The sequence below is a fragment of the Peromyscus maniculatus genome, chromosome 1 (assembly GCF_049852395.1).
Source record: "Peromyscus maniculatus bairdii isolate BWxNUB_F1_BW_parent chromosome 1, HU_Pman_BW_mat_3.1, whole genome shotgun sequence".
Lineage (NCBI taxonomy): Eukaryota > Metazoa > Chordata > Mammalia > Rodentia > Cricetidae > Peromyscus > Peromyscus maniculatus.
Genome location: NC_134852.1, coordinates 75,393,767 through 75,407,613, shown reverse-complemented (window position 1 = coordinate 75,407,613; position 13,847 = coordinate 75,393,767). Strand labels below are relative to the sequence as shown.

At 47.5% G+C, this 13,847-nt stretch overlaps 1 protein-coding gene across 2 annotated transcripts in view; it reads right to left on the bottom strand.

Annotated features, from left to right (window-relative positions):
• The window catches only part of Trpm1 (transient receptor potential cation channel subfamily M member 1), a 92,441-nt gene that overhangs the window by 59,017 nt on the left and 19,577 nt on the right, over positions 1-13,847 (bottom strand). For both annotated transcript variants that reach the window (XM_076544225.1, XM_042277506.2), the window contains exons 3-10: positions 11,409-11,604; positions 9,269-9,482; positions 8,143-8,267; positions 6,597-6,768; positions 3,361-3,535; positions 2,783-2,906; positions 1,939-2,011; positions 1,033-1,133 (exon numbers count right to left, since the gene is read on the bottom strand). In XM_076544225.1, the coding sequence (XP_076400340.1) occupies positions 1,033-1,133; positions 1,939-2,011; positions 2,783-2,906; positions 3,361-3,535; positions 6,597-6,768; positions 8,143-8,267; positions 9,269-9,482; positions 11,409-11,411 (987 nt within the window). In that variant the 5' untranslated portion in view covers positions 11,412-11,604. The remainder of the gene's footprint in view (positions 1-1,032; positions 1,134-1,938; positions 2,012-2,782; positions 2,907-3,360; positions 3,536-6,596; positions 6,769-8,142; positions 8,268-9,268; positions 9,483-11,408; positions 11,605-13,847) is intronic.

The window sequence follows — 13,847 nt, the reverse complement described above, 5'->3', positions numbered from 1 at the left end:
ACACACACCATCTTCCAACCACACACATACTGTGTGTCTTTCATATACATTTTCACAGCCATAAACATACAAAATATCCCTCAAAAAACACACACACTTGCCAATCACACATACACACACACACACACACACACCTGTCTTCACACATCATACCACAAACACATCATATAGCATATGCATAACAGACACTATTCTACAGATGTGACAAGCATAAAAGTTACATGTGTCCATTCTCTCAAGCTCACACACACACACACACACACACACACACACACACACACACACACACAGAGAGAGAGAGAGAGAGAGAGAGAGAGAGAGAGAGAGAGATGTTATAAACCCATATACACCACACATGTTAAACTACATCCTTATATCACAACCCATGTATCATAAGACACATATGCTGCACACATGCTGTGCACAGACTTGTTGCATACAATACATTAAACCATACCACAGATACTAGAACAAAGATACCACACACAACAGTCACATCATATATATAACACATGGAGTTCTCTAGGCACCCCAAAGTTTCATGAAACAGCCTGAAAACTCAGTGCCCTGGAAGGAAACACTGTGGTTAATTTTAATGATCTACTTTCTTCTTTCAAAGAGTAAAAGCCCTCTTTTAGCAGCAATGATGAAAGGTTTGGTGGTTAGTTTCCTCGGGAAGACCCGCTCAGTGAGGAGTCAGTGCTGAGGGCCTTTGTTTCTTTGAAGTTAAACAGCAACATCTTCCAGTAATCTCATGGATTACCCAGATCAGAACCCCGAGATCCATGTCATGATCAAGGACACACTAACACAGCGCCATGCCAAGTCACAATAAACATTCTAAACAGGAAACCGTTCCACCAGGCACAGTGGCGGCTGCCTTTCACCTCAGCACTTGGGAGGTAAAGGCTGGAAGGACAGGAGTTCAAGACCAGTCTTGCCTCCATAGCACCTTCTTGGCCAGCCTGGACTATACGAGACCTGTCTCCAGAAAAACAAAAACAAAAGCAACAGAAAAAAAAAAAGTTTCACCGGCCAGTGTGGGCCAAAGACGAAGATCTGGCTCCGCGCTATGTCAACTCTGTTCCAAGCCAGTGCCAAGCTCAGCTGATCTGGAGCTGACGCGTTGGTTCCTGGGAAAGGAAGAAGTGAGAGTGTCCTCACTTGTGTCTGGACCACCTGAGTTTGGCAGGCTCTGGGGCGGGAACTTGGACTTCCCGGGGGAACTGGTTTGGAACTAAGCACCTGCTACTTCCTCCTTTCTTGTCCCAAATGCCCACCAAAGCTAAGAACTCTGATTTTTTTTTTTTAAAGGTTTCCTGAGAGGAAGCCAGAAGCAATCTCATCCCAAGCCAACTGGGCATAGTTTCCTGGAAGGGATGGAGGAGAATCTACCAATTCAATTCGTTCTTTTCTCATCTGAAAAGGAGAGAAATCTGAAACTGCCGGACATCTGCCAGGCTGGGCCAAGGACCATAAGCCCCGAAGTAGCACAGAGTGCAGGGCAGCATCAAGTCTGTAGTGGCCCTTCTCTTGTCACTGTGTCCCCAGACTAGCTGAGAGGCAGGGCGGAAATGCACTTCCCATAGGGAGACCCCACGGTATCATAAGCTCCTGATCACAGCCTGTCATTAGAGCTGGGGTGCAGTGCTCAGGAGTCAGACTATCCATACTAGGACAGCTATGGATAGAAACGGCTCTGACAAGTCGGTAACATCCAGGGGTCCCATCAACCCTGTCCCACAAAAAGCTCTCTCAGAGTCTGGTCATTCCAGCATTTCATGCTGAGGTCACCCCAGGCAACCTGGCTGGCTCAGGGTTCTGTTACCCGAAGTCCTTGGTAGGATGGGAAGCAAAGGAGCACTTGGTATTGGCAAAGCCCTTGCCAGACAGCTCTGAGAAGACAAAAGACAGAATCGCCACTTCCCCAAAGCTCACCTTTCAGCAGGGCAGTTAAAATGGCCATCTCAACATCTTGCTGACCCTCAGCACCCATCCGAAACACAGTGACCTGGGAACAGGTGAATGGGGGAAAGACAGGATCAAGGCAACATTGAAACCAAGAGGAAGCATTGAGCTGTTGTTTTGTTTTGTTTTAAACTGAACACAAAGAGTGATGCAGTGAACCAGAGAGCTGGTCAGACATTCACAAGAGTTTTCAGTCTCCGGGAGTTTCCATGTTATTCTTACTATGGAATCCTTGCCTGGATTTGGAGTTTATTCTTTATCCCACCTTGGGAAGGAGGGTGCTGACCTGGGATCTTTCCTCCAATATCTAAATAGCCAGATGAGCTGGTGAACACCCGTCTAATCAGAAGAAATATGTTAACAGGGCATTTGCGAGTTTAGAACTTTGATTCTGTCGTTGTAAGTGAATGAGGGGTGCCAGGGCCCTATGAAGACAGCTGCAGGAAGGAAGGAGAAATGAGCCCTGCATTTGCAAAGGGAAGCGAATTTGACTTGGCAACCGCATCTAAAGGGCTGTCGCGTGTCTCTGTTCCCAGGGATTTTAAGTCTGATTTATGTTTTGCATCTCTGAGTGGAGAGACATGGTATGACATCACCTCATGTTTGCTAAGGTCTGGGAACACCTAGGACTCTCTGTGGGCTTGTTTCCCTCCCGCAGGTGCACACAGGCAGCTAGTTGGGAATGAGTTTCTAAGTTGCCTTTCGGGGAGGTCAACTGAAGTATGCAGAAGTCCGTCGAGCATGTACAGCAGAGCCAGACAAGGAAACAGCTCTCCCCGTGGAATGTGGTCGGAAATAAATTCAAGATACTCACGAGTTCTTTCTTCTTCATGCACTCCATGATAATTGCAAACAGCTGATGCGATTGTGACTTGCTGTAATTAAATGTTTTCTGAATGGTGACTAGGAGCTGGTCCCGCAGGGACTCGTTTATGATCCTGTTCAAAGGGGGACGGAGAGAGAAGGAAGCGAGGGAATTAGGGCAATTCCCGCGTAAACCAGACAGCTTTGCCCACCCAAATGTTTTTGATTTGTGACTGCTAATGGAAGAGTTTTGTGTACAGGAGACAAAAAGTCACCCTGGCCTAAAAGCAACATTAAAAAGTAGCCTCAGTTTAGCTCTTTGGGAGACTTATAAGGGAAAACAAAGTTGCAAGAGAGAGAGAGAGAGAGAGAGAGAGAGAGAGAGAGAGAGAGAGAGAGAGAGAGAGAGGATTCGGCAGAGAGGATTCGGTCAGGAACCTCACACTGATCTTGGGAACTGGAGAGGAGATCAAGAAAACTCCTTCTGAGTTAGACATTTCTGAGATGTCTGAGCGGATCAAGTCAGATGGTCCCCCTCAGCCTAACAGAAAGCATTAAGAGCTTGCCCTCATCACATGCCAGTCTTACCCTCCTTCTTCGCAGTATTTGTGTGCGAAGGACAAAATGTCGGAGGCGCGTCCGCTGCCGTCGCAAACCACCACGGGCACAGGGGGGTCTTCTCTGAGGTATTCCAGGACAACAGAAACCACATTGGGGCCGCCCTCCACCACGAGGCCCACGACAGGCACACCCTGGCCCAGCCCTGCGACACAACCACAACAAGCCAGTGTGAACATGGCCAACTTGTCTTAAGTGCTGAGACAGCAAAAAAGTACACGCTTCCAGCCCCAGGGCTCCCCCTGTGGCGTTAGTGTTGACCAGCAGCCGGACTAAGGGGTGAGCTAAGTCAGAGGAAGCGTGACTGCGTTCGCTCTTGCATTTGAACTTCATATCATGGCCTCACTGTAAACTCCAGAACCTCAAAACTTGTGAGCTCCCCGACACGCCCGTGTGACCTAACTCCTGTAAAGAACCTGACGCAGGGACACCTGGGAGTGAGTTTTAAGAGTCATTGATACGGGTGCTCCTCTTCTGCCTTGCCTGGGGGTGAAATGCCCACACTGGAGGCTGTCTTCTGAGAGTGATCCAGTATAAGGAGGGCTGGGCAGCTAGAGGGGAGTTAGGCCAGTCCAGGGCATCTCCCGTATTGGCATCACAATGCCAAACCAATGCTCAAAGCACCATCTTACGGATGAGCAATTGTAAAAGGAACGACGCCCCACTTGACTCATGAAGAGCAATGGATCTGGAATATGAGAACACATTTGCCTTTGGGACCCTGAAGAGGCACACACGTGGAGAAGTATGCTCGGGTTACTGCCACCAAGGCCTGGGAGAAGGCAGTACAGGTTAAGCATGCCCAATCTAAATATCTGAAGTCCAAAACTGAACGCATTTTAGGCATCAACATATTTTTGATTGGAGACAATCAGTAGAAAACATTATGCAAATATGACAAAATTTCATCAACTCTGAAGTCTGAAACACTTCTGGCCCCAGTATATTATCTTAGGGTTGAAAACATGGACCATTATTAGCCCATTTTTAATGACTTATTTCCAGGGTCTGCCTCTGCTTTAAAATAAGTAAATAATTGGGCTCTTCAAGAACACATTAGGAATAGACAAAGGTTTGGTGATAGAGCCAGTAGGGTAGGCGCTAGGAAGTAGAGGGTGATAGAATTCTGGGAAGCTGAGATCATACTGGGAGAGAGTGAGAGAGAACTCTTCATGACAAATTTGCCTACCTGGAAATGTCAGGCCTGCCTGGCCAGGACATGTTACATAATTGTTCCTTGGCATCTACTGGGGATTAGTTTCAGGACATCACACTATGCCCCTGGACACCAAATTCAAGATGCTCAAGTCTCTTATGTAAAATGGTGCATTGTCTACATCTACATTCTCCCGTGTGCTTCAAACCACCTCTAGAGGACTTATAATACCTGAATGATGCAATGGCATGGAAATAGTTATTATACTATGTTGTTTAGGGATAATGACTAGGAAAAAAAACTGTACACATTAATTAAAGACTAAATTTCTCTCCTGAATACTTTCCATCTGTGGCCAGTGAAGTTCTGGGCTTTAGACCCTGTTAGGATTCAGGGTCACTGGTCAGGTTTTGCCAGGTTTCCATAGTTCTAATTAACATTACAAGTGGCAAGTGCTATGCTTTCCCAAGTTGATACTTAAGTATTTAGAACAGCTTTGTTATCTCCTGCTGAAAGAATTCCAGTTAGGTTTGGTTCAGCAAACAAGCATTGAAGGTGGCCATGAACAAGAAATGGATGAAATGGCATTGCTTCTGTCTTTGATATTCCTATCCAAGCAGGCTTGGGCTCTTACATCTTCAGGAACGTGGTGACTTCGTCTCTGGAAGCAGAGGTGAACTTGTTCTTGGCTCAGGCTCCCAGAGCTCTCTGGAGTAGGGGTGACCACTGGGCCCCCCTTTGCTGTCCTTGCCCCACTCAGAGGCCTAGGCAAAGGATGACAAAGGGAAGCCCACAAGTCACGGGTCCAGGAAGAACTCACAAGTCGGAAACAATGAAAGTGTAAACCAAATGCAACCGATTTATCAAGGACTGATTCTGAGGACCACACCGCACTCACAGCAGCGAGGCTGCCTGCGCAAGATCAAGCCGATCCACATTTCAGCATGGAACTGGGGAGGGGTTGACAAGTGCATGGTTTCCGTGAGAAAGAAGTCAGCTATCTTCAGGAGTGTGCCCCGACTCCCCGTAGGTTGACCACACGCCAGTGGATGGTCCCACACCCGTAAGTGCATGGTCAGCACAGTAGGACACAATGAGTTGTTTTTAAAAAGAGGGCATGAATTCAGTGGGTAGGGAGGTAAGGGTAGATCTGGGAGAAGCGGAGGGGGGGCGGTGTGAATATAAAAAAAAATTGTATGAAATTCTCAAAGAATCGGTGGAAATATTTTTTGACTGGTTCTTGGCAATCCATAGCCTTTCATGGAGGCCACCCTAGTCCTAACCGCTTCCTTACATTATGACCATTTCCCAGGCCCAGATTGTCGTGCAAAAAGATATTACTGGTGATGTTAAGAATAAAATATTCTGTGAGATGATTTAAGAATTCTTTGTCAGAGTTTTTGCACATGGCCATGTCCCAGGAGATTATGCCAGCTCCCTTCGTTTTAACAAGCTCTCATCCTTTCGTCTCGTTGGGGGCCAGTCCTTTCTCTCTATCTTATCCTCAAATTTACCCCAGCAGTGAGTGTTCTTTCCTCATAGCTGTGCCAACTGGACCAAACAAGGATGGTGCCCATCAGAAACAGATGGCCCTGCAGCCAGGCCCAGGGACTTCCTCATCTGGAAGATGAGAAAGACTCAGACCTACAGAGATGTTTATTGACCCTACAACACTTATCTGTTCATAGGATGAATCATGCTAAGTCTTTGGAGAGCAATTTTTTCCCTGATAAAGCATTAAAGAAAAAAAAAAAAAACAGTCATAACTACAGTAAACAAGAATGAGGACAAGATGATGGGCAGTGCCCGCCCTCACCGTGACAAACAGTGCAAAGGGTATTTCTCAGACCAACTTGTGAACTTGGGCAAAGTGTCACATGGCTGCTTGTGTGAAGACAAGGATAGGTGGCTAGGGCAAAGGGTCTGACCATGGTCCATGGACCTGGCAAGAATCAAGACTCCCAGCATCCTTGACTAACTTCCTCCTCAGCGGGCATCCATTCTGGTGGAGCCGGTCCGCAGCTGGTGTCCCCAGCCTCCTGGGACTTACGTGTGTTGATCTTCTGGAGGGAGATGTGTTTTTCCAGCTGTCTCCGTAGCTTCACCTCAGCACCGTACTTGCCCAGGGTGCCGTTGTCAGCCAGGATGAAGTGAGTGTGGGAATTGTTGAGCACCGAGAGCTTGCTCAGAGGGTTGGACATGGTCTGGTAGACTCTCGTTACCTAACGAAAAGCACGATGCAAATGCAAGCTGTAGGACTTAGATATTAAGAGCCACAGGGCACTCAAGCACTGTGTACATGTACCACATGCACACTTGGTCTCGTTTCTGTACCGTACACACTGAAGGCTGTTTTCTCAATCAGCGTGTTAAGACAGAAAGAAAGTTGTTTCCTCCAATGGCGCTTCTCAACCTTCCTAATGCTGTGACCCCTTAATACAGGCCCTCATGTTGTGGTGACCCCCAACCATGCAATTATTCTCATTGCCACTTCATAACTGTAATTTCACTACTGTGATGAATCGAAATGTAAATATCTGGTATGCAGGGTGTATTTTCATGGTTACAAACTGACTCAAAGGGGTCGCAGCCCACAGGTTGAGAACTGCCGCTTTAGATGATGGCAACCCAATAATTGAACACTTATTTATTGCAGAGAAATGAAAACTGGCAGTCACACAAAATCTTGAGCACACATTAGTGTCTCTGTATGTGCCTCTATGTGTGTCTGTGTGGTGTATATACATAGATATGTGTGTGTGTGTGTGTGTGTGTGTGTGTGTGTGTGTGTGTGTGTGTGTGTGGTCAACCTGAGCATCTGCCTCATTTGCTCTCCACCTTATTTTTTAAGACAAGGTCTCTCTCATTAAACGTGGAGCTGACAGACTTGCTAGGCCGGCAGACACTGAGCCCCTAGCACCCTGACTTCTAGGATTACAGTCACATGCTATCATACCTGGCTTTATATATGAGTATTATGAATTCAAACTCAAGTCCTTATGCTTGTTCAACAAGCATTTTATCCACTCACTGAGCTGTCTCCCCAGTCCTCTGGGCACACATTTTATAGCAACTTTATTTTTAATAGGCCAGCTATAAACTGTGTGAGATGTTCTTCAAGAGACAGTTGTTAAACAGTCTGTAGTAGCATATCCAGATCACAGAACACAACACCATTCATCAGAGGGAAGGGACACATGACAATCTGAGTGTCCTGAGAGTGACATCGGCTGGAAAAACCCATCCCTATAAGGTTGCATATTATGTGCTACCATATCCCGAAAAGAACAAAAACATTATAGAGATATGAAACACATTGGTGATTGTCAGTGTTAAAGAGGAAGCAGAGATGGGAGGAAATTGGTATAGATATTTAAGGAGACAGGGGGCTTTCTTGGGTTGATGGCTATGCTCTGTGTCTTGATGGTATCAATGTCAAGGTCTTGATTGTACCATCATTTTGCAAGAAACTTCCACCAGAGAGATGAGTGAAGGGTGTGCCCTGGTATTTCTTACAACAACATATGAATTTATAATGATCTCAAAATACAGAGTTCAATTTTTAAAAGTTGTTTATGTCTTCAGAGAAAACTTACGTCTTTCCCAACCAGGTCTTCCTTGTTCTCCACCATGCCCCACGGAGCGATTCCTATAGCACAGAGCCGGCCTCTAGACTTGGAGGAGTGGTCTTTCAAGGCATCTCCCACATGGCTGACAACACCTGCAAGCAGCCATATGCCACTTTTCAGGCCCTTCTATGCCACATCACATCACCACTGACAAACTTCAGGGACACATGCCAGCTGAGCCTCCATAATCCCTGTGGATCAGGGGTGAGACCTGTTCTCTTCACGAAGAGAACACACCCCACACAGGTCCTTGCTCAACATAACCATTGATCCTGTGTTAACTCCTGAAGTTGGAAAAAAAGAGCAGACCCCAAAACAGTTGGGCAAGGAGTTCCTCTACAGATTTCTATGATCCAAAGCTGGAATTCACTGAGATCTCATCCATAGTCCTTGGCTGCATCTGCTAACAGCAGGAGACAGACCACCAGTCATATTCCTCATATATTTTCAGTTTATTTCCCCACAAAGCATGGAAACAATGAGTATTGACTGGCTCATGGAAAAGGACACTTGTCCATGGCTATGCTCAGAGGATGGCACCGACTGAGAGACTCAGATGTTCACTGCCATCACTGTTATTCCCACTGAGGTTGAGACCTCAGATGTCCCCCAAAGCCCCATGCTAGATGCCTAGTGTCCGGCTGGCGACTGTTGGGAGGCGGTGGAAACCATAAGAGAAAGGACCCAGCGTGTGGTTGGTGGGTCACTGGGCGTGCCCTTGCAGAGCTGGCAGCTCCAGTCACGCTCTCTGTTTCACTTCACTGCCACAGGTCCAGAGCAGTGGGGCCAAGTGACCACAGGCTGAAACCTTTAACACTGGGAGCCAGAGTAAACCTCTTCCCTTTATTAGCTGATTATCTCAGGTGTCTCTGTTGGGTGATGGAAAGCCACCTAACAAAATTATGTTTAGACCATGTAAGCAGATCAGCCACAACAACAATAAACCCCTGCTGCATAAAGGTTCCATTCTTGTTACAGCGTGGATCAGGAGTCCATGTGTCCCATCTCCTGGCCATTCTTACTAGGAGCCCCTCTGCGACCTGAGTTGAGTTCCAGGGGTGTAGATTCCCAGCAAGGGTGGGGCCCCTCTTACCCGTGCTCACACCCCCGGTGAAAATCCAGGCCCCTGTGGTCATGGCAGCTTTGATCAGGCCTTTCCCAAACACCTGCTTCAGCTTGGGCTGCATCTCAAAGCTCTGGAGGCCTCCGTGCACGGATATCAAGAGCTTGGGGAGCTCCAGTTGCCAATCTTTCACCATGAGATGGAGCAAGGAGTCTGGCTTGGTGTCGTAGGAGACGCGGATATACTGCAAAAGAATGCGTGATGCTCAGCGCCTGCTCTTGGTTTTGTTTCTCCTATCAGAGGGGAACATGAGTACCACATGTGTTCAAGCAAGAACTCCCTCAGGGCCTCGAGGCCCTCTGTGACCTGGGTCTTCTGCATTAATCTTTAGCCAAGTGACTAAAGGGAACTTGGGGGAAAGACGGCCAGATTTAGCAAGGGAAAACACAGGACACCAGGGCTATGATCCAAATGTTTGTGTTACCCTGACAGCCACATGCTAAAACTTTATCCCAGTGCAGCAGTGGTGAGGGTGGGATAAGGGACAGTGTTCCAGAGGCCCATGGAGTTTATTCTTTCATTCTGTATGTGAACATACAGCAAGAACGTGTCATTTATTAAACAAGGGGCAAAACTGGATGAACTGGGACCTTGACTACAGGCGTCTTAGCCTCTAAAACTGTGCAAAGTACATTTCTGTTTATAAATCCCCCCATCTAAAGTGTTGTAGTATCCGCTGACCAAGCTAATATGCCTGTCTAAATTTGAATTTTTGAATGGTTTAAAGATGAATATTTTAAATAATTTAGCACAGTATCTTTACTCCAAGCAGCACACCACATATAGAGTTGGTACGGAACTGTACTAAAAATTGTCTTCTTTTGTCTGACATTCACACACATCTGAGTGCCTTATACTTGTTTGCAAACTTAACCTTGAAAGAATCAATTCCCAGTTGGCTCAGCTAGAACAATGGTCCAGGATGTCGGGCAACGCTATCATTGAGTGAGTAGGAAAGGGTCATGAGCCTACATGTGGACTAGCCTTCTCCTCAGGGTGAAAAAGAAATTAATGGTCAGAGTCTGTGTGTGTTACCTTTTTGTATCCATGCTAATACATAGAGTGCCATTCCAGAAAATTTTGTGTTGTGGTATTTGAAACATAACTGAGATTTATTTGAATACTAATGCTGGGCCAATGAAATGAAATCGCAAAAATAGCATTGAGAATCAGCAGCACGGCATTGTGGGCTGGCACCTCCCCTCACTGCAGGGCCCGCCAGAAAGGGAGCTAGCATCCCCTGTCTACAGCAAACTGTGAGGGACTGCTCCTCTCCTCTTGCTAGCTGAGAAGAGAAGACATAGGGAAGCTGACTTCAGAGGAAAATGCTTGTAGAGGCTCCCCATGTGCCAAGGACGGGGGCAAGTCCATGGTTAGTATTACTGTTTTAAAGAACTTTCTTATCACTAGGTGTACCGTTTTTTGGCTTTGTTTGTTTGTTTTCTTTTGTTGTTGTTTTTGTTTTGTTTGTTTTTATTAACTCAACAAAAGCCAGGGTTGTCTGGAAAGAGGAAACCTCAACTGAGAAAATGCTTTTATCAGACTGGCCTGTAGGCAAGTTTGTAGAGCATTTTCTTGATTAATGATTGATGGGGGAGGGCCCAGGGCACTGTGGGTGATGCCAGCCCTGGGCAGGTGGTCCTGGGGTATATAAAAAAGCAGGCTGAGCAAGCCAGGAGCAAGCCAGTGAGTGGCACTTCTCCATGGTCTCTGCTTCCGTTCCTGCCTCCACTTCCCTCAGTGATGAAATGTTACCTGGAAAATAAGATGAAATAAACCCTTTTCTCCTCATTCCTTTTGGCCACAGTGTTTATCATAGCAATAGAAAGCACTGGAGGACACCAGGGTGGGGCAATAGAGAGTGTGTGCAAGGTTGGGCTAGGGCGTGCCTTGTGGTTTAGAGCTTGGAGTAGATTCATGGAGGCTGCGTGTACTTTACAGTGATGTAAAATCCATCCGCGCAGATTCACCTCATGGACTTGCAGTAATGTGCCTATGAAGGTTTAGCTGTAAGCCTGAGGACGACTCAGGTCTCTGCATCCTGGGGGCCAGGAGACAGGCTCTGGTGAAGGCGGGGTCCCTGTGCACAGTGCCCCATCACCCCTCTTACCATGGCTTTATTGGAGTAGCCCCCGCCCTGGAATTCGAGAATCCCATAGGAGTCTGTTGGGTAGCTCTGGGTGTGTTTGCTGACAGACCATTTCCCCGCCTGCGCGTCCACCTGCTTGCTCTCCTCCCCTGTTGAGCTGGGAGCCCCGCTCGGCAATGGGGGGATGTGCTGGTTAATGAGCTGACCACAGCAACACCTGAAAGAAGAGCAAAGCAGACTGATCAGCAGCGTCTCTTCCTTCCCTCCCATGAGTATCAACTAGCTTGTGTGAATGAGCTCGGTCCAACCAGGGCCACAAGACTATCTTCATCAGGGACAGAAGTGATCCCTGTGGTTCTCTTTCCAAAAAAGCGACCCATCACTACTTATATACCAGTCTGCTTACAACACAATGGATGGCTGTTCTTTCTTACTGAATGAATGAGTGGTCATCGTTTGCTGTCTTGAGGATATTAACAGGAGCTGGGCCCTCTGAACACTGCTGAACATTTTGTGACAAAGTACAACCATAGCTCTGGAGCAGATAAGTAGCCTTCTGTAATTCTACAATGCTGCAGGATTCTTCTGTTTTTTAGTGAAACCTTTTTTCCTGCCCAAGTAGCACTGAAGGTTGAGTGGTCCTGTCCTGAGCAGCCATGTTTGGGTTTTGCAGATCTTGATTTTCAGTGTCTCTCCACAACTCAGCGAACCTCTGTCCCATGCTCCTTCCTAGTCTCCTCTGAGCATGTCTTTCCATGCATGCCCAGGGTTTCCTTGGTCACTGTCATGGTTGGCTGACACACAGTTCATGCCTGAAGCACCGAAGCTTGGAATGCCCCTTAGGGAGAACAGCAGGGGCCCAGAGTGATGTCTTGGTACTTGTGGGGGGCTCTCCTCCCCTTCTGGTTACTTCGCCAGTGTGCTGTGAGCTGATATTTGGGGGTTCTCTCTCTCTCTCTCTCTCTCTCTCTCTCTCTCTCTCTCTCTCTCTCTCTCTCTCTCTCTCTCCATCCCCTTTCCTTCCCTTTCCTTTCTTCTCCCCCTCTTTCTTTTTTCCCTTCCCTTTTCTCTTCTCCTTTCCTCTTCTGCCTTCCCCCTCATCCCATCTTTTCCCTTCCTTCCTCCCTCCTTCCCTCCCTCCCCCTCCTCCCCTCTCCCTCCCCTCCCTTCCTTTCTCTTCCCTTCCCTCTCCCTCCTCCCTTCCCTCCCCCTCCTCCTCCTCTCTTTCCCCCTCCTCCCCTCTCTCCCTCCCTCCTCCTTTTTCCCCCTCCTCCCCTCTCTCTTTCCCCCCTCCTCCCCTTTCTCCCTCCCCCTCCTCCCCCCTCCCCCCTCCCTTCCTTCTAGTGCTTTTCACCAGTCTGGAGTCTTACAAAAGCTCATGTGCATTTTAGAACTGGATTGCCAACTTCCATAACAAAGCCACTCTGGTGGGGCAGTGTTGTTAGACTTCTGTTCCTGCCGAGGCGGGACAAGGAGGTGTTGGGGGAGATTCCTTTGTGTTGTAGCTCCGAGACCACCAACCCAATGGAGTCAGACCTTGGTCCACATTCGGCTGCCTAAAGCAGACCATAGAGTTTTCTGGCCAACTCCGAGGAAGATCGAGGGACACTCAGGAGGAATAAGGAGGGGCCCAAAGAGACGCACAGCCTTTTCCATGGGGAAAGGTAGAGAAGCGAGGGAGGTGATTGTTTCTCTGTTGCTCTGTGGATCTTTCAGGTTTATTCCCTAATATCTGACTCCCGAGATTTATTTTTCAATAAAACAATAAAAGAAGCCACACTCAGGAAGAAAGGTTTAGTCCACAGTTTCAGAGACCCGTGGAGGAGGAACAGAACCAGTCCCCTCTCTGGCCAGGACGCAGACAGAGAAGGCCTGTGTTAGAAGTCCTCTTTCTCTCTCTTGCTGTACCAGGGCCCCGGCCTGGGGGGATGGTGTGTCTCACACTCAGGGCCAGACCTTCCTCCCTTCGCTAGCCCTTTCTGGAACCACCCTAACAGACACACCCAGAAGTATGGGCCACTAATGAAGGTGTTCCTTAGTCGAGTCAAGCTGACATCGAGATTAGCTGTCATCTGGGGATTAAGTTGAATTTGTGTGTCATTTTGTGAGCCATTTTAATCATGACACATCTTTGGATCTCTGAGCAGGGATGTTTTCCAAATTGCTTAGAACTTCATTCATTTCTTTCACTCATGTCTCAGTCTGGGAATCTGTATTACTGGCTTCATGCAACTAGTCGGCAGAGTGTTGTCATCATACCCCTCCCCCGCAACATGTTTTGGGCAGAGCTTATGGAGAATCTGTGTTGATTCTTCTGGAGTGGTTTCAGAGGTCAGTAGAGAGAGACCCCCTGGACCTGGGCTCGTTCTGATTACTAATAATGACCAATGGGGAGGCTTTCGACCACTGACCCTGACCGCACCCGTTACTTAATGTAAGTGTATTTCCATTGGATATTTC